At 34.3% G+C, this 27,943-nt stretch overlaps 1 protein-coding gene across 2 annotated transcripts; it reads right to left on the bottom strand.

Moving 5' to 3' along the window:
- Window positions 1-368: 368 nt before the first annotated feature.
- Window positions 369-26,775, bottom strand: LOC113391596 (choline/ethanolamine kinase). Of its 2 annotated transcripts, none has more exons than XM_026627616.2 (9): window positions 26,623-26,775; window positions 14,982-15,103; window positions 8,460-8,619; window positions 7,760-7,912; window positions 6,978-7,163; window positions 5,939-6,068; window positions 4,903-5,207; window positions 1,884-2,075; window positions 369-967 (listed from the first exon to the last, which is right to left on the bottom strand). In XM_026627616.2, the coding sequence occupies exons 1-9, from the start codon at window positions 26,629-26,631 to the stop codon at window positions 857-859; spliced, it is 1,368 nt and encodes a 455-aa protein (XP_026483401.1). In that variant the 5' UTR covers window positions 26,632-26,775; the 3' UTR covers window positions 369-856. The 2 variants fall into 2 exon arrangements, with proteins under 2 accessions (XP_026483401.1, XP_026483400.2); XM_026627615.2 differs by lacking the exon at window positions 26,623-26,775 and adding an exon at window positions 25,795-26,075.
- Window positions 26,776-27,943: the final 1,168 nt, after the last annotated feature.

Here is a 27,943-nt window from a genome sequence, read left to right as displayed (position 1 = left end):
TACGTACTCATTACGTCACTAAGGTTAAGTGATTTATTTTAACAATTATAACGATAGAAAAAAACATATAAACTATGTACATTTTTTTTTTTCGTCTAGCAAACTCCAAGGCACGTTTTCTTTCACCTGGCAATATTATTCAAAATTTATTTTCGGTGTAAACTCTTTAGATATGCGTGCGAAGATTTAAATATAATTAAAGTTGATTATTTAAACATTATATATTTATTAATCGAACGAAACGTCAACTCGTTAAACTATTATATATAAAGTACAATAAAAACTGTTACGAAAAAAAAAAAAACTAACAGTAAGTCAAATTTAAATATTCTTTACATGACAAATTATTTTTTATTTTTTAATAAAAAAAAAAAGAGCATTTCCTCTATTTTTTTAATCTGGGGAATGTTTAAAAAAAACTTGTGCGGTAATACTGTATCATAAATTAACATATTTACAGACAGACAAAGCATTTTTATCACGATTAATATTCACATCATACTTTTTTTTTTAATATTCGAAGCGAATATCGCGTGACTTATTTACAACACCTGTATATAGAAATAAAAAAACGATATACAACAGATCAGTGCGGTAAATTTCAAATTACCAATAAATATATAACATATATTATCAACTGATATTATATATACATACATACTATACAGATATATAGCATGTTTAATAAAGTATACAAAAAAAAAAAATCCTCTATATACAGCGTGTTCAAAATTAAAAATATCACAACAAAATCGAAATTAATCTTTCCGCTAACGATTTCACACACGCTGAATGATCAGTTCCTTCTGTCTCGCTCGCACCTCCGATTTTAGACAAGGACTTAGTCGCACTTAACTCAAATGTCCACTTCGCAGATTTTCCTCTTCTGTGGGAAGCCGTATTTATCTTTTTTCACGACCTCCTGCTTTAAGCGCAGGTAGGTATCCAGCCTGGATAGCGCGTATTCCTAAAACGAGAAATTACATTCCATATTACAAACAGATTAAAATTGATTTATTTTACAATTATTTATAATACAGCCGAGATGGCTCAAGTGGTTAGAACGCGTGCATCTTAACCGATGATTTCGGGTTCAAACCCAGGCAGGCACCACTGAATTTTCACGTGCTTAATTTGTGTTTATAATTCATCTCGTGCTCGGCGGCGAAGGAAAACATCGCGAGGAATCCTGCATGTGTCTAATTTCAACGAAATTCTGCCACGTGCGTATTCCAACAACCTGCATTGGAGCAGCGTGGTAGAATATGCTCCAAACCTTCTCCTCAAAGGGAGAGGGGGCCCTGGCTCAGCAGTGGGTAATTAACAGGCTGCTAATGTAATGTATGTTATGTATCCAGGCAGTCCGCGCGGAATAAACTACAGATTACTTGGATGTTAAAATGAACGACTTCCGGTTAGTTTCTGTACCCAATACTTTTATACATTACAGTAAGATAACCCTAGAGACCTTTTCAACGTAAGATCACTTAACTGAGAAAATAAATAAACGATTATCTGAAGTGCTGTTTTATTTTCTGGACATTTCTTATCTGTATTAATATTATAAAGAAAAGATTATTTGTTTGTATGTTGGACGTAATCTCCGGAACTAATGATTCAATTTGAAATGCGTTTATCCCTAAACGCTATACGGTACAAATAATATTAATATCAAATCATTTCCTTTATTAATAATAAACAACTAAAATATAGTCATTTTTAGGGTTCCGTACCTAAAGGGTAAAAACGGGACCCTATTACTAAGACTTCGCTGTCTGTCCGTCCGTCTGTCGTCACCCGGCTGTATCTCAAGAACCGCTATAGCTAGACAGTTGAAATACTTACGTACCTATGATAAAAGTTAAGACCAAAAACCGACTTACCCAGTATCCGAAGGGTATTTGACTCTTGGATGCATTCACAATGGACCAAAGACACCAGAAGAAGTGACTGGCCAAGGCGAAGGCGTCGACTTCGCACAACAGCTGATTTATGTCATCGATTGAGGGTTCAACCTCTTTGTCCTCCGAGAGGTTGGTGTGGTAATGCTTTAGGTACTCCTTGATGAATATCTCCTGGAAATAGGGGGGTTAGGGTAAGATCTTTGGTGAGTTGAATACAATAACGTGTAAAGCGGTTTGACTTGCTTTGTAGGTCTATATATATGTATGGTTTATTGAGTAATCATTTAAATTTTAATACTTTAGTAAGGTTATGTTCAGACCTTAAGGGACTACGTATAATTATTCGTATTATTCACAAAATATAATACCATAACACTTTGCATTGATTAATTATCTAGAAATATATTTTTAATCTTTAAATATATGAAAGAAAAAAAAAACGGAAACAATCAAATTTGAAAAAAAATTAATTACCAAATACACCGATGTTTTTTTTTAAGTTTAATAAGTACGTTAAGACGAAACGATTAAAATCATTTATGATCATAGATTAAATAATGTAAATTAAACTCATTTCCTTCCAAGAAAAACGCGACGCCATTTTGTCATAGACAAGGGCAGAGTCTTTCCATAGTGTATGGTCCTCTCCGGCGGCCATATTTAATGCGGCAGCTAAAAACCAAGCATAAACAAACACAAGCTGCGTAGTGATTGTTTTAGGCCAGTTTTATTGGCTATGTCAATTTGATATCACCTTTGAAAAGAAATTATTACCTTTTTTTTTCAGTGTAAATATTTAAAGTAATTTATTTTTAATTTTCTACAATATTTATTTATTGACATAGCCAATAATGTATTTATTATACGGATGATCAAACATTTTTTTAGTTTAGTATTTTTTTAATCTGATTCTATATTTGCCCTCTATCGAATACCATGTATACTAAGTTAAAAAAAAAAAACATTTATCGAAATAACTTATAACCTATTCCAATCACGGGAGGACCAATCAGAGACAAACAAACCGCTTTGACCTTGAATTGACGGGATATCATTGATCGAGATTTTGAATAATCTATGATAATCACTATGGATTCGAAAAAAATGGCAACTTTGGTAGTCAAATTAATGTGGACATAAGTAGTTAGGTGTAATAGTGTTGTATTATAAATAAAGATATGTTAATCAAGAACTATTTGTAGTGCTTAGAGCAGAGTTATTAACAAATCGCATGGAATATAAAAATCTAAAGTTTTTTTTGGATCCTTCTTCGATTGGAATAGGATATATACACTGCTACAATTATTGTGAAGTTTTGGCATTTGATAGAGGAATTTTAAAATCAATTGATATACAACGAACCTCACCGCATTATCGCGGACGGTGCTTCCGTACTCTGGAACTTTAAAAAATATGATCAAAGCGAGCGGTCAACGAGCGATTTTGTATATGTACTGTCATCAGAAAAATATATAATTTGGATAAAAATCATTGATGAGGTTAATATTATATATATAAAAAAAAAAAAATTTTTTGTAAAATTGTATACACAGTTAGATTATAATCTATCTCGTGATATTGTAAACGGTGAATTGTCTGTTATCATTTGGTTAGGTTAGAGTATTTATTGTTTAACCGAAATTCACTTCGATAGTTTATAAAATAGAGTAAAATAATTCAGGAGATATATCTACTTATAATCTATCCCAACCATAGCAGGTAAAAAGGTAAACAAACAACATTTGACAGCAAATTGAAGCGATATCATTGGTCGAGAGCTTGATTAATCTGTGATATTCACTATGGATTTGCGAAAAAATTGCGTTTTGAACGTCGACGAAACTGTTATCGGAGTTTTGGAAGTAAAATGAAAGTGGATATAAGTAGTTAAGTGCAATAGTGTTGTATTATAAACAAAGATATATTAATCGTAAACTCTTAGCAGTGCGCAATATAGCCGAGTCATTAGCAAATCGTATAAAATACGTATATCTAAGGTTTGTTTATCTTTTTTCCTACTTCCATTGGAATAGTCTATAAGTACTTATATTTCGTATTTATCACACTTTCTACGTGTCATATCAACACATTGCCATCCACACACACTGACATATAAAGATATATACATACTAACGACCCAGCCCGACTTCGCACGGGTGGGTACGCAATATATTTATAAAGAAATTAGTTATCAGCAATAATGTAACTTTTTGTACCAGTGAAAACTTTTTTAGAATTCGATCATCAGTACCGGAGATTTATTAGGATATTTGTATTGCATGTGCAGTTGGTATAACAAAATCGCTCGTTTAAAATAGCCCTTATGGTAACGACAATAAGGTTGAATCTTTATCAAGCTATTCATTGTTCTCAAGCCATGTGTCATTGGAAACTTCGAAGCGTACGCAGTTTATTAGTAAAATGATTTTGAGATGTGATATTCGATATATTAAATTTCCACGTAGACGGGAGATGTATGTTTTTTTTAAATGGCAACATTATAGAAAACATATTTCAAATGACAGTACCAAAATCTCTATGGATTTGACTCTACTCATAGAAACAGAATGAGATACCTACAAATGGTTATCTATTTAGAAAGAGACAAAACGACACTACAATGATTACTTTTCTGACATTTAACTTTACAAATGGATATTAATATTCGGGATAGCCATTCTCAACAATTAACATAATAAACAAATTCTCATTAGCACGCCCCTCCCCCTTTAACTCCTTGAAAGCTGAACTATAAAAAGCCTATATTTTCCCGGAACTCAAACTAACTCCATACCAAAGTTCATCTAAATCGGTCCAGCGGTTTAAGTGTGAAGAGTTAACAGAGTAACTTTCGGCCTACGAACGGCCCAAAAATTTTCAAACTCCAATTGAGATTCCGGCAATGTCATTACCATATCACACAACACCATCTCCCATCTGACACCACCCAAAAAATAAACCCATACAAACCACCGAGATTAATCAAAAAAAAACTCACCTTCTGTTCTAAAGTTGGAGAATTCTCTTGATTCTCATAATAGAAGGGATGTTCCGGATTCGTGTAATCGTACGACCATTCCTGGAAATGGTTCGCGATATCGAAACCCCTGTAATTGTACGCACAGTACTCAAAGTCGATGAGCACCAACTTCGGTTCGCCCGAGTCTGATATGTGGCTGTGTATGGAGTCAGAGGTATTCGTGTCGTCGTATTGGGTCAGGACGTACTGATTTTTCTTCGAGTAAATGTATAGCTCATCATCTGATGCTGATTGGATTTCGTCTTCGAGAATGAGAATGTTACCTGGAAATAGAAATGTATACGTTACTTGGTGGTAGGGCTTTGTGCAAGCCCGTCTGGGTAAGTACCACCCACTTATCAGATATCCTACCGCCAAATAACAGTACTCTGAATTGTTGTGTTCCGATTAGAAGGGTGAGTGAGCCAGTGTAATCACAGGCACAAGGGACATAACATCTTAGTTCCCAATGTTGGTGGCGCATAGGTGATGTAAGGAATGGTTAATATTTCTTACAGCGCCTTTGTCTATGGGCGGTGGTGACCACTTATCATCAGGTGGCCCATATGCTCGTCCGCCAATCAATGCCATAAAAAAAAAACGTTAAGAGTTGTTAGTTTATGTTGGTGTTAGGGCTTTGTACAAACCCGGCTGGGTAGGTACCATCCTCTCATCAGGTATTCTGCCGCCAAACAGGAGTACTTGGTATCGTTGTGTTCCGGTGTGAAGGGTGAGTGAGACAGTGTAACTGCAGGCACAGGGGACATAACATCTTAGTTCCCAAAGTTGGTGGTGCATTGGCGATGTAAGGAATGGTTAATATGTTTATTGGCACTAGTTACCAATAACCATTCGGTTTGGCCGTCTGTCTACCTATCACCTAAAACTGGCTCACTCATTCTAGTTCATCCATCATTATACTGGAACCTTCATCACCCACGAGTTTTGCTTACTAAATAATTTACCATCATTTAGTCTCCACTGTCTTCCATGTATTCCAAAAAGAACCACTCACCCTCCTGCATGTCATTGTGACAGAACACGACCGGGGACTCGACTGACGCGAGGAACTTCTTCAACCACTCAACTTCTTTCTCATAATCGACAGACTTTAGCTGTTTTATTATGCTCTGTTCTTCATCGTTCTAGAAGATAATTAAAACAGATTATAAATAGTTGATAACAATAATGCGCGTAAATGTATTTCTTTTCTGCAAAGGTTCCTTCTCAAATCTTAGAATTCAATATATAGGTAAAAGTCCCACAACTGGGAACAGATCCCCCCTATTAGTTGAAAGATTTATAGTACAGAGCAGTTGTTATACATGACACGAAAGTTTTGCACGTGATTCTTCTTGACCGTGGACCACGAGATGAATTATAAAAGCGTATTGAGCATCCTTGATTTGAGCCAGACTCCTTTCAAATCCACATGTTCAATCTATTATAATTGGAATGACTTCTAAAGTATATCTGCCATAAATTAAAATATATCCGCGCGAAATATATAAAATATTACCAAGAACACACAAATTATCCCCGCATTTAATCCCCTCGAGGAATTTATTCAAAAAAAGTAGCCTGAAGAGGTAACAGAAAGACTTTTGCATTTATGATATTGCTATAGATTTTTTTTTTTTAAAAGAATTCTAGCAAAGCCCCAAATTTATAAGGGAATTACTAATATTCTTATTTACCCCTCTTTGTTAGGACGACGACAATATATGGGTCAGGATCATTCATCGAACATACATTCATAAGTCCGATTTCAACGAAATTCTGCCACATGTGTATTCCACCAACCCGCATTGGAGCAGCGTGGTGGAATATGCTCCATACCTTCTCCTCAACGGGAGAGGAGGCCTTAGCCCAGCAGTGGGAAATTTACAGGCTGATTATGTTTATGTATGTACATTATCAATAACTTAGTTAGATTTTCTACTGTTTACCTTGTAAAATAATTCTTATATGTATTTATTGTAAATATAAGTATTGAGCTAAATTAATGGGTTAAATAAATATAATGAAAAAATATACTTAAACATTATTTATACCTTGCCAGTCGCATTCTGCGCCAGCCTCTCCTCCTTGACCGTCTTCATCCACTTGCCCATGGTCTTCCACAACCAGTTTGGTTCCTTGGACAGCGGCACGTCCATCGAGTGTATGGCAGCCATCTTCTCAGCTATTTTCATCGACAGAGCCGGTTCGGATAATTCTTTTGTGAGAAGTGAACGCGCCTGAAATATCGTTAATATAGGTGGTCACCCCCGTCACTGTAGCATGCGAAAGCTATCCTGTGGCGCCCGCTGAAAAGACGGAGAGGGTACCGCTGGTTTTTAGGGGGTATTCCGGTGTACTTAGCGCAGTCCTAGGCACCGGCGAGTCCCACATACCCCCCCATTTTACTGGGGGAAACGCATAATGCGTTTTACCAGCGAGAAAAAAGAAGGTGGTCACCCCGATATCATTGGTCGAATTTGCATTACACATTCGTGTACTGACGTTTTAAATTTCAGCGAAATAGTCATCAGAACTTTGGAAGTAACATTAACATATATGGTTAAGCAGAATATTATTGTAGTATAAAGATATATACATTTAAATAAAGATATACCAATTGTAGGGCACAGTATAACAGATCTATTAGTAAACCGCAAGGAATACCTATGACTTGTTTTTTTTTTTATGTCATCGGTAGGCGTACTTTCATATGCGCCTCCAACCCTGAGAACCGAGATGTTACCATTGCAACTGAAGTCATATCGTTTACAAGTAGTCCTGCGATTGAAATATACCATGCTCAGAAGAAATTATTAAATATACATATACGTACAGGTATATATTCTTCGATCCTCCCCCCAGAGAACACGCCATGGAGCTTCGGACCCAATCTCCTCTCAGACAGCAATGTGAATATCACAGATTCAGTCACTATAGCGTCCATCGCACGCTCGCCATGGACTTGTCCGTAAATTCTCAGCAACACCTGAAATTAGTACCATATTGCATTGGGTCCTGATGATAATCATGTACTCTTGACCAATTCCTGTCATTTCTAAGAGAGATAATACATATTACATTGAATATCTCGTTTTTAAATATAAGCTTGTAGATCCCGAAGGTCTTGGTTCAAATTCAAGCCCAAAGACATGCCAATATAATATTCTGTCTCGGAGACCACGTAAAGTTGGATGGTCTGTCAGCTCGCCTAACCCAGAACTAGTCAATTGGAACAAAAAACTGTTGGTTCGATTCAGATGAAGTGTGGACGGAGATAGCTTTAACCCTTAACATGGAGGCTGCCTCATACCTGAGACATTGCTCCCTCCCCCTTTCGACATTGGGGAATAAAGGTAACAAACTCTTGTTGTTCAACGTAACACTATCAATTATACAATAACTACCAGCGATTAAAAATTATAGATAGATAAACAACAATACGACTACAAAAAAACTAGAATTTTTATCTGTATGTGTTCGACATGTATAGATGTTTGTGTGTGTGCTATAAAACAAAACCAAATATCACAAACCTTTTTCGGTTCATCCATCGAAAAGGAATGGGAACTCAAAATCGGTTTCTTCACCAGTCGACTCTCCTCCGTCTCTGGTGAGTTCTCTCTCGCGTACCCGCCGAGTTTCGACGTGTCTGACGGCAGGGCGACATAGTACAGGAAATTGGAAAGACCACCACTGAAACAATTATCAAAATTAGAAATCTTTATTTTCAAAAATAACACAAGTGCACCAGACATTTTCTTAACACTAATGAGTTTACTTAGGCATTTAATAACACAAAGCACCCACGGCCGTTGTAGGATGCCATCAGCTGTCCTCACCATGAAATAAATCTTAATTATTTTTACTCGTTTTGATTGGGCAAAATTTGCAAGCTGAAATAGAACCACTACCTTCAAATTTCACATGTTGATTCGTTTTCCAGGATAATTCGTTTTTATATTAAGTATGACGTAATGATACCCAAGATTGTCTCCAGATGAGAGAACTCTTCAACGATCAATGGCAAAGTTGCGAAATTTTATATACATATAAAATATAATTTTTAAAGACATTTTTAATAAAAAAAAAAAATATTTATTTAAACGAAGCAAGACTCGACGCTACTCAGACACTTTAAAGTTCATTATTACATGGAAGTATCTGTGTTTGTCTGGATAGGTATTCATCATCCGAATCATTATTCTACCGTCTGATTGAAATATTTAATATTGTCTTGTTTGGATGGTGAGTGAGCCAGTGTAACTACAGGAAAACGGGATATAACATCACAGTTCCCAAGGTTGGTAGTGCATTGGCGATGGAGTCTTCTTTATTCAAGAGGGCTCTTATATCTTCAGTATTAGTCTACGTCACTAATACGACTTAGTAATCTATGAAAACGGTCGAGGACCGAATACTTAATCGATTACATATTACAATTTAATGTAATTGTAAAAATTTGAATATTTAACTTGAAAAAAAAATGATTTACTATTTAGCTTGACGGTTATTCTTAGTTGAATCTGTTTACCGAATCGACAGTGTCGTGGCATTTATAAAAAAAAATGGGTATCCATCACCTAGTGTCATAAACTCTCAGATCCCAAAAAATAATCAAAATAAATTAAAAATGAAGAATTCAAAATAATCGTTAAGAAACATTTGTGTGTTAAACTCAATCATAAAAGTTGATGCTTTTTCAGATGATAATTTACTTTGGGAATAAAACGATCACGCCCAGACCGTATCAAATAAAAAAAAAAAAACTCACACTGTAAATAGGAATACTGTTTTTGAAAAAGAAACGAAATTAAAAAAAAAAAAACAAAAACAATAGTCCCGCTGAGTTTCTTTAACCAGTTCTTTTCAGGTTAAAGATATTTCTTTCCGAACTTATGGTAGGTTTTTTTTTGTTGGTAATCAATAAGTATGACTTATATATTGACTTTTGACATTTGACTTCAGATCCAACTAATATACCGAACAGACAATAACATTATACAATTTGTATGAAGTTGTGAATAGTCCAATTGAGTGATATATCTTATTATATATAGTTTAGAGTACTAACAATTATTTGTAATTTATCCTATTATTAACCCTTAATGTTTGTGTTGTTCTAGGTTACGGACTAACAAGGAAATTACTACTACTATACTTGGCTTTAAAATTTAATTGAGTTTGTTATCTCAACCGTACCGATCAATCTCATTCGTGTCTTCTCCATCCTACGTGACATTGGCGAAATAATCTGAGCCCTGTGGCACAACTAAAAGCCATTAAACTAAGAATTGAATTGAATTGAACACTATACATTTTGTATGTTGTCGTTTCAACGTAAATCATATCGATCCTATATTTCCACTGACCTACTCACGGATTCATTTATCACAAGACGTGAAGAGATTACGTTAGTGGTGCCATGGCTTTATTACTTACTACTAATAAATACTATAGAAAATTTGTCTGTATATATTATTACGTTTTACTTTAAAAATTTAGTATACTTTGATTGGTTATATGATGGTGAGCGTTTTGGCGAATGATGGTGAGTGGTAATCATTGCTGAGTTCACTTGGTAACTAAAATGTCATAATCAAATCAAAATATACCTCATTCAAGTAAGCTTTTACAAGCACTTTTGAATTTTCATTTAACCAACTATTTAAATTAAGCTACCACCGGTTGGGAATGTAGATTCTACCGAGAAGAACCGACAAGAAACTCAGTAGTTACTCTTTTTCAACATCTAAAAATACAGTAATGTTAGTTAAATACAATTATATATGTATGTCATGTCTCCTGCCTGGAAGTCAACAAGCATTAATTCCACGCTTTTTTAACATCTATATAACCTTGTATCGAATAATAAAATATGCCTTCTTTACCAATGTATTTTTTGCAAATGACTTGAATCTATAAAACGGCAATGTTAAAAATGTCTGCGGAATTCTATTATAGAAACGGATACCTTGCCCCAAGGATGATTTATTGACTTTGCGGAGTCGGAAACTGGGCGTATATTTTCACATGTACTTCAAATCGATACTAAAAGTTTTTACTAGAAGTACTAATTGACTATTTTACATGCAGCAATATAATGTAATGCTGTTTAGTGGTGATGCCGTCCAGACCAGCCAATTACCATCACAAAGTGCACAAGTGTACATAGGTGCAGTCTCTATTTTTTCACTCTAATTGTCCGACGGGACGGCATCCCACCGGACTGGAAAGAGTTCAGGCACAGGTGCTTTCCAAGGCACGGTAATATACACACTTCCAACTCCATAACTTTTCATCGGCCAGACTTGACGTTTGAAACTAGGACCTCGGAATCTATATGTACAATACTAATAATCATCACCAGAGAGAAAGAAATGACATAAATTAACTTAGACTTTGAATTTATACGACAACATTTATCGTGTTCTTGAACAATCATATTCATTACAGATTCGTGATAAAATGGCGTTCTGAATGGCGGCAAAGTTTTTGACACTTGAGAAGTGGATAAAATAGGCAATATTATTTTATTAATAAGAAGTATTATTCAAGAACCAATCGTATAGAATGAGTTTGTCTACATCCTCTCCTCTTTAAATAAAATTAATCAATATATATACAGCTTGAAGAATCAATATATATACCTTTATCAACACATATCGACTAAATAAATTTCTCATCATGTGATACAAAATTTTAATTATAAACATAAAAACACGATAAAACATAATCTAGACGAAAATTTCAGCCATGACAATTTCTAATACTGAACAGATTAAATATATTATTACAATTTAAAAAAATAACTTAACATTGTTTTTTTTTTTTTTTCAAAGTCGATTGAGGAAAAACTACATTTACTAAGAATCTTATCCGCCGTTTAGTAAAAAATTAAAAGAAAAACTAGCGACGACATAAAAATGGATACCATTAATCGCTTTCTGATGTGTGGTTTAAGTCATAAACGAAATAGTTATTACACTAATACTTTTTATAACCACTAGTTTTCGACCGTTAGGAAATGGGAAAGGGGGTGACAGTTGGAAGGTACCCTGTATCATCATCAGTCTCCCTGACGACGTGTATGAAAAATTTTATGATGATCAAATGAATTTTTTAGACGTGAAAGCATAACAAATAAACAAACTCACTTCGCATTTTTTTAATATATATTTTTTTTATTTACTTTTTAGACATAGACAATGGCGCTGTAAGAAATATTAACAATTCCTTACATAACCAATTCGCCACCAACCTTGGAAACTAAGATGTTATGTTCCTTGTGAATGTAGTTACACTGGCTCACTCATCCTTTCAACCGGAACACAACAATACTGAATACTGCTGTTCGGCGGTAGAATACCTGATGAGTGGGTGGTACCTACCCAGACGGCCTTGCCACAAACCCACCACCAAGTAATTGGTCAAAATTGTCCATAGACATTGGTACTGCAAGATGTGTGCTATCAAACTTGGGTACTAAGATGTTCCTTGTGTATGTAGTTACACTGAATCACCCCTCTAAACCGGAACGCAATTTTCGTAAACACTTCTGCTACCAATCAGGTAGAGTATGTCGAATACGCACAGTAGTCAAATAAGCTCCAAATCTTGCCTTCATAGACGATGTTTTGCAGCGGTTCTGCCTCTTGTTCTAGTAGTTAAATATACATACATATATCTAGTTATAATATATATATATCGCCGCAGATCCTAAAGTCCTGGTCGAACCAGGTCGAGCTTATCCGTTATTGTGTCAAAAAATATCACAGTATCAGCCCGGGGTCTGGAAATTGGAAGTATACATTCCAATTCCTCGGTAAGCATGCAATGCTGTCGGTCCTGCGCCTGAACCCTTTCCAGTCGTGTCGGATTTAGTGTTCCATCGTATTATGAGAGTGAGGGATATGATGCTCCTGTGTTTGCGGATAAATTTGTGTACTCCAATATGTCCTGTGTAGTTAGCTGGTATTTTGAGATTTAGTACCATAACCGAAATCGGTCAGTAGGACCGTACAGTAACAGCCTATAAATTTCCCACTGCTGGGCTAAAGTCTCCTCTCTCTTTGAGGAGAAGTTTGGAGCGTATTCCACCAAGCTGCTCCGATGCGGTTTGGTCACACATGTGGCAGATTTTCTTTGGAATTAGACGCATGCAGGTTTCCTCACGATGTTTTATTCTACTGACGAGCACGAAATGAATTATAAACACAAATTAAGCACATAAAAATTCAGTGGTGCTTGCCTGGGTATGAAGCATCAATCATTGATTGATGCACGCGTTCTAACCACTGGACCATCACAACTCTCATCGGTCAGGAGGACGTCATCATAAATTCACTAATTGTTACTTCTCAAATTTATTAAGTTGAATTAAATAATTGCAAATCTCATAACTTACTACTTGCATTACATCACAAGATAAACTCCCCAAGGTCATTCGTTTGTTTACGTTTTTTCCTCATCCATTGTGGAAATCGAAGTGACTAAAAACGGTATTGTTGTAATTTTTTTTTAATCACAACAATTCCGTGTTCTATACACCTATTGATGTAGTGAATTGTCATTAAAAACACCAGCGACTTTCCAAAGGTTTTCAAAGGCGTCATTGTGTGTCATGTTTTCAATTCTTTGATCGTCGAAAAAACATTTTTTGCGGTACAATCGTTAGGTTTTTAGTATCTATTTCAATATATTTATTTATTGAGTTCTATATTTATATCTACCAGCTGCCTGGACCGACTTTGTAGCGTCAAAATTATTACAAAGTTAGGCTATTTCTCCCCTAAAAGTTAATTTTCAAAAATAATTCCTTGACGAACACATACCATATAAAATCTATACATACATAAACATAAACATAATCAGCCTGTAAATTTCCCACTGCTGGGCTAAGGCCTCCTCACCCGTTGAGGAGAAGGTATGGAGCATATTCCACCACGCTGCACCAATGCGGGTTGGTGGAATACACATGTGGCAGAATTTCGTTGAAATTAGACACATGCAGGTTTCCTCACGATGTTTTCCTTCACCGCCGAGCACGAGATGAATTATAAACAAATTAAGCACATGTAAATTCAGTGGTGCCTGCCTGGGTTTGAACCCGAAATCATCGGTTAAGATGCACGCGTTCTAACCACTGGGCCATCTCGGCTCCTACATATACATACATATAAAAGCGAAATACCGCTCACTGATTAATCACGAAAACTCAGAAACACCAACAAACTTGAAATTTAGCTGGTAGGTTCCTTATGTGGTGTAGTCATCCGCTAAGAACGGATTTTACAAAACTCCGAACTCCACCCTGGGGGTAAAACGGGGCTCGGATTTTGTTTTATAAAATTCGCGCGGGCAAAGCCTTCGGTTGAGCTAGTAATCTTCTAAAACATTGGCTGCGTTTGATAATCAAAAGAAACGATTTTATAAATGTAGATAAAGCTAAACAGTTTGTTTGTTTAGGCGCAGGCTCAGGAACTATCTGTTTTATTTGAAAGATTATTAAATGATAGCTAGTCCGTTCATACTCCCCCCTCCCCTCCCCCCTTATTAACAGACGAATCTTACTTGATTCTAACGAAGACGTCACAATTGTTAGACAACGTGATTCACCGAAGATTGCGATTTCATATCTAGCCGAGAACCAATCAAAATCAACATATTCTCCAATAAATTGGGCTCATAACAGCAGCACTTTTGAATCGTCATGCTACAGTCATCAGAAAGTAAATTCTACCGAGAAGAACAGGCAAAAAACTCAGTACTCCTTTTCACCATTTTAATGACAGAGTATGTCAGTACAGAACTACTTTTTTTTTATATCCCGCCTAAAATTCAAACAATTACAAAGTCCATGCTTTTTTATTCATTATCATTATCTTTTATTGAGTAAAATGCTTTATATATCAATGTTTGTTTGACATGACAAAAAAAACATTTGTTTATACGCGTTAGAATAACCCTCTTACCTTTTAACACTAAGAGCATTAATCCCAGCAGTAGAAAATTTACTTTCTCTGAAGTAACGTTATCTATATGAAGTATTGTCTTACCTGATCCGTCTGAAGTCCAGATCCGTTGGATCAACGCTCTTCCAAGCACCGTGGAGGTAGTTCCTGCAGATCCTACCCGCTATCTCTCTCATTTCCGCTTCGGTACCGCATAATTGGAGTTTCTGAAAGAAATAAAACTAAGATTTTCAAAACGCCAACATATTATTTAAAAAAATATTTGTTTATCTTCTATACAAAATTGTAATAATCATCCGTATACGTTGTACATCTATAAAAACACTTCGAAGACAATAGTTTTTTTTTTTTAATGAATATAAATTCATATCATCATAGTCTATTTTTCAAATATGGTCTATGATTTATGAACGACTGATATAGAAGCTGGTTACGGCTGGTGCCTCAGTAATAAAAAGAAATGTGCGTTCAATTCATTCACAGAAATTACAATCAATAGTTAATTTTTTTTTTTGTACGTCTGTTTGTCTCTAATCAGTACAAAGTACGAAGGTACTACGACAACTGAATTTGTGTATTCACGAGCGCACGTATTCATTATAAGTATATGTAGTACTAGAAACCTGTAACTTTATGTTAATCTATTAGGAAAACCTGAATTTACTTTTCATTCATCATTCATTAGCAGCCTGTTAATTTCCCACAGCTGGGCTAAGGCCTCTTCTCCCTTTGAGGAGAAGGTTTGGAGCATATCCCACTTTTACCTCAATATATAGCCGAGATGGCCCAGTGGTTAGAACGCGTGCATCTTAACCGATGATTTCGGGTTCAAACCCAGGCAGGCACCACTGAATTTTCATGTGCTTAATTTGTGTTTATAATTCATCTCGTGCTCGGCGGTGAAGGGAAACGTGTCTAATTTCAACGAAATTCTGCCACATGTGTATTCCACCAACCCGCATTGGAGCAGCGTGTTGGAATATGCTCCATACCTTCTCCTCAACGGGAGAGGAGGCCTTAGCCCAGCAATGGGAAATTTACAGGCTGATTATGTTATGTTATGTTTATGTTTTATTATTTATTTGACAAACGAAACGAACGTCGACGATTCACTGCCGGGCGACACGAGTCGGAAATCTTTTTTCTTCCATAGAAGTGTGTGGTCAAACTGATGTTCTACTAATGTCAGATCTGCACGTAGACCAACGGTAAACTTCTACCACAGCGTATATTCTGGAGTAAGTGAAGAAACTTACGAGACGTTTTTTATTGGGACGCTTTTATGAACTACGCCTCGTCATTTTGACAAAAATATTCCATTAACAATCCAATCGTTGTAATGAAACGTCACGCAAACGTAATTTACAATCAAAATAGTTTTTTTTTTTTTTTTTGTTATCTTTTATCTAAATCGCTTACCTTGTCAGGTAAGTCTTTTAATAAGATAAGAACTTGACACACACAAGTCATACAGTTTATCTAATGTCATAAATATATCTATTTCCTTCCAGAACATTAGGGTTGGGCAACACTTGCGCGACTGAGCGAAGCGAACGAGATGAATTTTTTTTTCATAAATTTATACGATGTCTTTTATTTAATTATAATATTTGAATTCATTGGAAAAGAGATTTAGCAAAACTAGCTTTTTATTATTATAAACATTTAGCCTAGTGGTAGGCCTTACATATGCATACTATATATTTTATGGTCAAATAGATATACTCAGTATTATTCTATTATCGTTTGAAGGAGGAGTGAGCCAGTCTCACTACAGGCACAAGGGACATAACATCTTAGGTCAAAAGTTTGATGGTACATTGTTGTGAGGAATGATTAATATATCTTACATTAACAATGTTTATAGGCTCATTGCCAGTCCCATAAAAAAAAAAAAGTACTTTCGAATCAACATTTTACAAAGTTAATCTCGAGCGCTATTGGGTATCAATTATAATACAACATTTTTATTATTTTTGTTATCAATAAATTGCAACGCGAAGCCTATGTAAGTATTATTAATTATAAATGACGGTCGGCACGCGTCCGATTGCCATAATACAAGATAAGATCAGGACTAATGACAGATAATTCGGTGATTATCAAAATAAAAGGCCATATAGGCATTTTAAATTTTACAACATGATAACTAAATACCTTAATGTTGAAAAATTGATAAGATATTTACAAATAATATTTTTTATGCAACTTTATACATAACGAGTCACACCAGATACCACTGCAATGTTTTTTATGCAATAACATTATGTTTAACAGTACCGTTCAGAATAACTTAAATGAGAATTCTAAAGTATAACTTTTGTAATCAAAATTGTGGTAGATTTAATTCTGATGAACGATGACCATTTTCAGTTAAGGCGGCTTTTCTGAAGGGATAATATTCTTCATTAAATAGGAGAGAGATGCACTTCTAATTTCCTCACTTTTATAAACCGACGGGACCATAAATCTGATACGAACGGAGTTCAGGCCCGAACCAATGACTTTACGTGGTTTTGCTATGAGTTTATTGATAATATAGAGAAGCTGGAGCTGATGGGCAAGATAAGCAATGCAAAATCATAAGTATCTGATGAACGCTGAGGGTCTTACGAAGTTTTCAGGTCCAATGTGACCGCTGGTCAGCGGAATGAACCGTCCATGATTCGACCAATGACTTCAATTGATTCAGCCTATCTGACAACATTTATAAACGGGATGTGTTTTTGTTTGAGATGCCCAAAAAACTGAGTCTGTTTGGGCTTAAGGTTTATCCTTTCCGAGTCTCAGTACTATCCTCTCGATAGAACTTTAAATTTACCAGAATATATATGATCCCCAGTGAATGCACCAAAGATTAAATAATATATAAAGATATACAATTGTAAACCAAGCTATTGGCTGATAATTTCTTAGTTATTTGATATCATCATTTGTTTTATCAAATTGATATATAGATGTTGTTTTACGATTTAAATACGTTTTTAGGATTAAGGCTATCTTATCCGATGTTGGATAATGTTTTCGGAATTTAATCTGTCGTCATGTACGAACTGGGAAACGGCATCGCTTCAAAGCGATCGTGTTTTGCTAAAAAAGTCAAAATTCAATAGTCAAAATAAGTTTTGTGAGAGTATACAGTGGTATAGAATTTAAAATTGTCTTGAAAATTAAATAAGTCTTGTGGTTTTATTTTTGGGGTCATTACATTAAGTCTTATTATTATTTCGATCACATAGCTCATCGTTAACCAGATAAACTAGAGAAGTTGATTGTGGTGGTCAAAGTGGAAGGTAAAAGACTCCACGGTGAACACCTAGCCGCTAGTGTGACCAGATACAACTGACCTCGCAATAACAACTGCGATAAGGAAAGCTGAAAAATATCGCAGATAATGCAACGCAGGATTTTCAAAGACACGACCTTCGGTGATGAAGAGAACAACCATGAAGACATTAAGTCTTAAGACTGGGTGGAATAGGTGCATCATGAATAAAAAATGCAAATCAATATCAGAGTAGGCATCGCCGAATTTTGCTTCATAGTTCTCTCATTCTCCCTGTTTTAATAATTGGGTTGACTAAATTCCTGCAAGTACATCCACAATCAAAGAACCATCATGGCGAAATAAGCTCTATTAGGTGATATTTATCTCCACAATGGGATAAAAGACTTTTGTCTACCAAGTATGCGAAATAATAACCATAATTCGTAAATTAGTTCCAGTAGATTTTTTTGGGTAGAGTTTTTTTACCAAATACCTGTCTGTTTCTCCGTTAAAGTACTCTAATTGCTTCTAAATTTGAAATCAAAATATACATACCACAGTACATCAAAATCAGCATATTGAATACGCCAATCAAACGAATTAAGTGAAGTAAACAACAATAAAGTTCAAACATACTTTATTCAAGTAGGCTCTTATGAATCGTCGTGTTACAGAATAAAATTTAATTTAAAGTGACCACCGGTTGAATGTCGATTTCACTGAGAACCGGCACGGCAGGCAACTCAGCAGTAATCTCTTAAAAGAACAACTTTTTGACCTATACCAAATGTGTTTCAGTTCAAGGTCACAGCACACATACAAGGTGTTTACCATTATAATATAGAATAGATTTGTGTTTAACGATTACAATAATACAACATTAAATTTATTAAAATTAAGTAGGTACCTAAGGTCACGAATTTCATTTTTCCAAGTAAAGCACTAATTAGTCATAATTTAAGAATACTTACTAATTAATTTGAAACGCAATTAGTACATTTTGGTTGAAATATTATCTATTAGTTACACAAAAACATATGATTATTTTGATTACTACGTGTATTTAAAACGGTATATTTACCATGTTTTTTATTTTTATTTGGTGGATGATTATCACGTTAGTAAAATTATCTCGTGAACAAGACATTCGTAGATAATGTCGAAATATCGAGCTAAACCAAATAAAAAAACATGGTAAATATCCCGTTTTCAATACTTCTAGTAATGAAAACAATATTTTCGTTCTTCAATTGTGATTCAGGGAAAAAAGGTCAATTTATCTCATTCTTCAGCTGTTCCTTCATTTCTGAAGAACGTAATAACGTAACTCTGGTGCTGGTAGCAATTAAGGGAATCAACACTGCCAGGAGCCCGATCAACATAATCTGTGTAAAGTTGTTTAATAGACTTTTCTTTTCAAATAATATTAACATGCGATTAAGACCGAGGAATATTTGCACAAACTAAGCACAGTCCTTCATTCCATCCCTAAAGTTACGAGTCTACGTCGCAAGAGGTAACTATGATAAATATGCACGACCGTCTGAAAGACGAATTATTCTTTGCAGACGTATCGGAAAATTACTTAAATTAAAGTCAAGTGACAGCGCCTTCCAACCATAATGGCCGTCCATTAGACACTATCGATTAAAAGTGAATTCAAACGCATTCAAAACATCGCAATTATTTAATTTTACACGTCAATCTAAATCGCGTTAAGAGAAACAAACTCAAATGATATTAGTATTTACAACATTAGCTTTAAAGGTCACAATTGTGTGCAGCTAACAGCATAACATTTTAATAGAACATGACGTGGTTTTAATATAAAAATGTTATATGTTAATGAAACAATTGCCTTGAATTATATTATTACTGGTGATAATAAAAGGCTGAAAGAAGACATGCCTTTGTCTTCAATCTTTAAAAAATAAAGTTGCATTATCTACATCGGAATTATTTTCATAGATTTTATTATGGTATAGGTCAGCGGACAAATGGGCCACCTTATGGTAAATTATCGTTTTTTGTTTGTTTTTTTTTTATGTCATAAAATGTGGCAAACGAGCAGGAAGCTCACCTGATGGGAGCTTGCAGGAAAAACCGCCGGCGAAAGCTGGTTCCACAGAGTGGTTGTGGGAGGCAGAAAATGTCTTAAAAATTGCGCTGTTGTTGCCCATAGACATTGGCAACGCACGAAATATTATTCATTTCTTACATAACTCATGGACCATCAACCTTGGAACTGACATATTATGTCCATTGTCTTTGTAGCACAACCACCAACACCACGCGAGAACACCAAGTATTGTTGCTTGGCGGTAGAATATACGAGTGGGTGGTAACTCAGGCGGGATTGCAACAATCCCCTACCAAGTATATAAGAAGATAATGTAATTCAAGGTAAATAACTCAGAAGATTACAAGACTGCTCTTTAATGTCACTGCTGGGTTTCTCCTCTCGAAGAAGCAAATGTGGGGCCCATTATGCAGATTTTTGGACAAACGTGGCAGATTCGTGCATACTTCTCCACGATGTTCCGCTTAAGCGTTGATCACATAACCACATCTCGAACGATCTTATCAATAAATGGTACATAGAAGAAATTGTATTGGGGTCAAAGATTTTTTCGTACAGGTGAAAAAATTAATTAATTTGTTTAAAAAATAAAACCTGGATCCTTATCCATACAATCCAATCTAACCAGAGACAGCACAAATATATACAGAAAAAAATCATCGGAATAGGTCCAACCGTTAGGAAAGAGTTCAGTTACATTCACAATGAATTGCCTACAATACTCAATACTCAGTACTTGTATTATTATTGAGCCAACTTCATTATCTTGGTGTGCGTGACATCTACGCTTGAGTCTCGATAAACGTCATACTACTTTCCTAATGTGAGTGTACTTAGTTGTCAACTGTTGGGTACTATTATTTTTCAACGCCATCTCAACTTTGAAGACTGATCAAAAAATCAAAGACTTTATACTAATTGAGTACATGTTTACTCTTTTTATGTTTTTATATATAAAGTAAAACTTAATTTAGAACTAGCTGCACTTGCGGCTTTACCCTCGAAATTAATGAATAGCACCCCCCCCCCCCCCATTTAGCGAAAAGTAGCCCATTTCCTTCTCTCAAACCCAAACCCAAACGTACCGAATTAAATCTAAATCGGTTCAAGCATGAAGAGGTAACGGAGTTACTTTCGCATTTATAACATCAGTATAGACTTGCAATGTTTTTCGTAGTTAGCAGTTGAGCTTCAGTGTTACCCGTTTTAAATTTAGCCTACTGACATGACAAGCGAAATCGATGTTCCCCTATCATATTTAGTATATAGAAATTAATGTATAATAAATCAGCGTTTCAGAACTATCGATAGTTTGACTAACGATAGTTGACCTCGAAAACTATCAAGATATCGATAGTTTCGTTTTATCGATAGTATTGATAGCTCTCCGTGAGCAATATTATTGGTAACAGCGATACTATTGATCGATTGTTTAGGTTAAAAGTGATGGTTGTTGCAATACTATCGATAGTATTGCTCATGGGGAATTATCCATAGTGATGGCACGTGACAATACTATCGATAAACTATCGATACTATCGCTAACGCCTAATTATCGATATGCAACATAAAATAAATCTTACACGTCATTGTAATGTATTTGTAACGTGTTACTATGTTACATAACATCATATTTGTAACGAATGACACATGTTATTACATTGTCACATTAATTAGTCAAGAGTTATACATATTTACTGAGCAATTATAAATAACCCGATAAGCTCTAGTGATCGTTAAACTTATCCTAGATTCAATAATCCATAGCTCTACTTTATCGTAAACACGAGAAATATATCTGTTTATAATTTTTTTTTTTTAAGTAAATCGACCTCCAAGGGTCGACGACGATCTGCCATACCATATTCCACGTGAGTGCAAAAAAATGGGAGAGATGTAAATGGGATTCTTTAATTTTTTTTCCATTACCCACGATACTGTTGTAAATTCTTAGGTTCTGTAGACAAAATACTCGAAATTTAATACTAAGCTTATTAATATATTCGTTTATTACTTAAGTCCATTAAATATAAAAAAAAAGTGTTAGGGACGTTTGTTCTAAACCGAATTTATCTTAAAAATCAGTAGAAGTTTTATGTATATCGGTTCAGTAGTTTTTTAAGTTAGACATTAATAAAGAAACTTATCATTTATTAGTACAGATAATGGAATTTAAAGACTGGTTGGTCTAGTGAGTAATGGGTCGAGGTTCTGAGTTCAAACCCCAAGTCGGGCAGATAAAATTATAGTGTGTTTTTATTCGAAAAATTATCTGCAAGATGGATTTGTTTACTCCCATGCTTCAGAAAAGATTTGCCGTCCCATCGGATTATGTGAGTGAGGGAATAGAGAGGGCACCCGTGTTTGCACATATACTTGAGCACTATTACTAGGCATGGAGTACTGTCGTTTCCATATTTCCCGGCAATTCTGAATTTGGAACTGTTCTATATTCGATTGTGTTTAAATTTTGAATCTCAAAACAGTTGAAAATATTAGGATTAATGCTATTGTGTAGTCAGAGCGTCGATTGGAATCTGTCAGGTTACGTACGAAAATGAATCTTTCTAAGGAAAATGTTCGTGCAATAATTTTCTACAACTTTAGAAGAGATCTGACACGGCTTCATTGTTTTGAAGAACTAACATCTGTGTTCAGTGATGAAGCCCCATGTCTGCGGACTGTCTAACGCTGGTATTTACATACTAGTGTTAGTGACAAATCTCGCGAAGGACTTCCAAAATCCGCTTTTACTGAAGATAACATTATTGCTGTAAGACACCTAATTTTCGAAGATCGTAATGTGACGTATCGAGAGATAGAGGCTCTATTAGGTAACTCAGGGACAACCATTCAGAAGATCTTGCAGGAAGCGCTTGGTGTGAGAAATCAAATTTGTCAAATCACGTCTACGACATCATCAGTGGTGAGAAATCTTGGATATATGCCTACGATCCTGATTCCAAACAACAGTCTACAATCTTTCAAGACGAGCCAAAGCAGAGTAAAGTTGTTCGTTCTCGAAGCCCTTCAAAGAAGATGGTGGCCACGTTCATTGGAAAAACCGGCCATGTTGCGACTATTTCACTTGAAAATCGTGGAACGGTTAACGCAGAGTTGTATACAACAGTTTGTTTACCACAAGTCATCACCGAACTTCGAAAATCTAACTCAAGCGACGCATCATCCAGCACCAAGGCAACGTAAGCTCACACAGCGCTCGTCAAACGATTGAGTATTTGAAGTGTTTTTTTCTTCAAACGACAAAACTTAAAAAGCATGGCTCGTATATGCCCTGCGTAGTTGGCTGGCCACCCATGAAATTGACCGAAATCGATCAGGACGACATCATCATCAGTATAAATACGGTCATACAGTTGAGAAAAACAGATGCAATCTAGACCCAGTACCAATAATAGCATACAAAGAGAAGAGTAGAAACCCAGATTACTGAGTATTTCTCGACAAAAAATCCAATATCAGTCTCATCATCTCATCAGGTAAGGATATTTGCCAAATCTGCCCGGGTAGGTAACACACCCTCATCATATAATATACAGCGAATCAGCAATACTAAGAATCATTGTGTTCTGGTTCTAAGGATGAGTCAGCCAGTGTAACTAAAGACACAAAGGACATAACATCTTAGTTCCAAACATTGGTAGCAAAAGAAACTGCTAATATTTCTTACGATACTGATGTCTATGTGTATCGGTGACAATAACCATTTGCCGACTGTCTGTATGAAATTAAAAATAAGTCAATAACTTGACCTCGTCACCTCGTAATGTACTAGACTATACATAACAGTAGGAAGTCACCATCGTTACATACAAATAAATTACTATATTGACACTAGCCGAACCTGCGGCTATATTTAAAATTTATAATATCTTTACCCGTAGAATACAAACTTATGGTGAATTAAAAAGTAGCCTTTGTCTAAGTAAGTAGAAAGTTTCATCCTAATCTGTTTACCTGTCTGAGATGTAATCAACAGTTACTTTACCATTTATAATATTAGCATAGATATAAAATGTTCAATTTTATACAATTATATATCCTCTCCCCCCCTATCATTTACAATTACATATATAATCATTTACAATTACTTATACATATTCAGTTTACATAATTAAAGAATTAATTGCATATTTAAGTAAATTAATGTCAAACTCATTGTCATTTTGTTAAAATTATATTTAACTTTCAAGAAAAGGCCCGGAGTCTTAGTCGGTCTCGATCAAAGATTACTGATTCTAATCCAGGCAAACGCTACAATTATCTAGTAAGAGATAGATTTTTTAAAGATGGTAAATGTCCTGGATGGATTTACTGGCACTGGCTTAATTTCTTAATTTTTTTAGCCATTAATCTACTTGATTTAGGCCTCTTCGAGGATATTCAGCGGTGGTTTAGTAGCAATGATATTCTAGCACTTATAATATCAAGCAATTTCGCAATGAGGAAACATTGCTGAATAAGCCTTCTCTATATTAGAAGAGATCTTAAAGCCATACTGGGATAAGTCTATAACTATATTTAAATTGAATTAAATGAATTAAGAGATGCGAGGGAATTGTTATATGAGGTAAATCGTAACTGATGATTCCGAGTTCAAAGCCTTAATTTGTGTTTAAAATTCAACTCATAATGAGAATATGACATATATATCCAAACTGTATAAACTATATAGTATACAAAATAGGACAAAACTCACATAGGGAGAGGCATTTTCCCAGCAGTGGGAAATTGAGAGACTGTAACTTTACTTTTTTAATATATTTTACAAAGTACCCAAGTGTTGCACAGTACAGGGCTAAATAAACAGTGACCGTTGAAATTTCTATGTATAATGTCTTGTGGCAAATGGATCCAAAACAGTACAGCAGTCAAACACATTACCGATTTTCAGTACACTTTACCGGAGTAACAGGTAAAAAATATTTTTAAATTAAATAAAAAGTCAACTAGTATATGATATAGTCAAAAGAAAAACAGATCATAGTTAGATTAGCAAACTGTGATATATAATATAGTATTTAGTAACTATAGTAATAGTATATCGTCAGTTCACATATAAAGACACAGAGAATACAAAGTCACCAGAAAAGTATGTAAATTGTATGTTATACATATTATGTCATTTAAAAGATGATGTTATGTTTTACAATGTTTAATTTTATCATGAGTTAAACAGGCACATTTAAATGAACATTTAATTACTTTTTTCAAGACATTAAGATATATAAAATCATACTGTCTCTATAATTATGTTAATTTTTTTTAAATTTATAATAAATAAGCAAAGGTGTTAATGTGTAAGTCATTTAAAAAAAAACAATGTTATATAATCATTTGATTATATGGTATATAAAAAGGAAAATTATTTCAGTTCAGTTATTAGTAGTCTTAAACAGGTAAGGTCATAATTTTCAGATAATAGTTGATAAAACACGAAGGAAAACGCCAAGGTTATGGTAAGAAATATAAAGGTTTTATTCTCTGTATTATAACGATGAAAGAAGAATTAAATTACTGCAACATACCCAGTATCGGCTCCGATTCATATCAATAAATCTTCTATAATTATTTTTAACACACACTAATATATTTTTAATATATAAAGACATTAAAATTCTTTTTTATCTTGACTGTACTTGCGCGAACTCAGTCTGCGCAAAATTGTGGTATTATCACATACAATTATGATACAGACACGAAAGAGAACGTTCCGTGCATAAAATTCTTACTTTCATAAGTTTATTAGAAAATAATTTTGTACTTAGGTTAGCGGTACAATATTTGACACAATTTCCCTTACTATTGATTTAATTTGTATTTTGATTTGTGACATAAAAAAAATGTTGCCCGTATCAAATAATAACTATAATTAGAATGAAAATATTTATATAATACATATAATAACATATTAAATGCTTTGTTGACATATTCGTATCCGTTGATTTAAATTACAAGTTTATTTATTTATCAATGAATCATTTCAAAACAAATTAATATATAACATTCTTTCAAGGAAATGACGTGTAAATTAAGTTTTTATCATTTCATCATAATAGCAGATCGTAGTTATTCCTTTTTGTTAATTTAGATACATATATTTATTAATATTATTGTTAAAAAAAAATTAAGATACTTATTATTTATGGATTTTATTTTATAGGTATTTCATAGGATTTTGTTTTAACCGCAACACGACATCACTAACACAGTTTTTTATATGTTTATTGAAAGTTTAAATCTTTGTAGTTATCTCCTTGCAATACGTCACAGGGTGGTATGATGTTCGTATCAAAAAAATATTGTATAAAAATAACACTACAACTATTTTATTCTTTGCAAAACAAACAAATTACCTTCGCCATCGTTTTTATATATCTTCAGTGTGTTCTATTATATAGTTTAGATAATTTTAATTCAATTGTAAGAAATCACCGACTTTACAAAGCAAGTATTACGTCTGTACTCCGCAAGTTAAAAATATCAACTGAAGAGCGAGACACGACCGATAGAAATTCAATAGGGCAATATAATAGAGATTATCGCGAGTGCGAAGGAGACGGATGATGCGAATTATTACGAGCCTTGGCGAATATTGACGAAATGCAACCCTTGTTGTCCAACGTGTCTGCACGTCATAATAAACCGACCATTTTAAAGATGCAACCATGTAGTATAATAATTCACTATCATAACTCAAAAGGTTATATTATTAAATTTAATTGTGTTATATGTTAATGTAAGTAAATATGTTAACATTTTATACAAAATTTTCTACGCATTTTCAACTTACAGGCATTAACCAACTATAGTTTGTTGGGAACATTAAAATAACTGATTTATAAAAAACTTTACATTGTTTATTATTCTTGAGCCATTGTTTTTCCTGGAATTCAGTAGGTTTTGTTTTGTGATTAATTTTAATTGCTTTGTAATATTATTTTTTTCTGTTATCGGACGGTGGAATTTCATTGAAGTGAATATATTACATTTATCAATATTTGTACGTGTTTTATAGTATACTGTCTAAACGTTGTTTGTAAAGATCTTTGACATTAATTGTGTATTTAATTTAAAATTTATAAATTATAATAGGTAGGTAATTACTTAATATGTACTACAAACATCATGGACGAGTAATAAGTAGAAAGTTTTTTGATAGTATTTGCGTAATACAATAAATGTGGCGTTATAACATTTTGCAATTTATGTACTAAGTTATAAAGCAGTCATTAACTTAGGGCATAAAATCGGGGCATTCTATAAGATCCCAAACAAAGCATATATCAATATTATGCTAAAACAGTGTCATTTGTAATTTGTTTGTTGTTGTTATTTTTGTTTTTTTCTTTATTTCTAATCTGGCCAAATGCCCCTTATGAATTAGATTCTGTAAACAACATTAATTTATGATATTTACTTGTAATGTACCTATAGATCTATATAATAATAAATTACTGTTTACAATAGTTGGAACGCAGGAGACGTACTTTAAAAAGTGTATAAATCAGGTAACATTTTAATTAGGTAAGTATAACATTAATCAATATTGTGTACCTTGCGTCTCGCGCGCAAAATCTAACTATAGAAATATTGACACGACCGACGACGAATGTGTCAACATTAATATTACATACGTCATTTCTGTCAAGCTTTATTTATATACTAATATTAATA

This window comes from Vanessa tameamea, chromosome 30, assembly GCF_037043105.1.
Source record: "Vanessa tameamea isolate UH-Manoa-2023 chromosome 30, ilVanTame1 primary haplotype, whole genome shotgun sequence".
In the NCBI taxonomy this organism is placed as follows: domain Eukaryota; kingdom Metazoa; phylum Arthropoda; class Insecta; order Lepidoptera; family Nymphalidae; genus Vanessa; species Vanessa tameamea.
The sequence above is the reverse complement of the archived record's forward strand: the minus strand, read 5'-3'. Positions and strand labels throughout refer to the sequence as shown.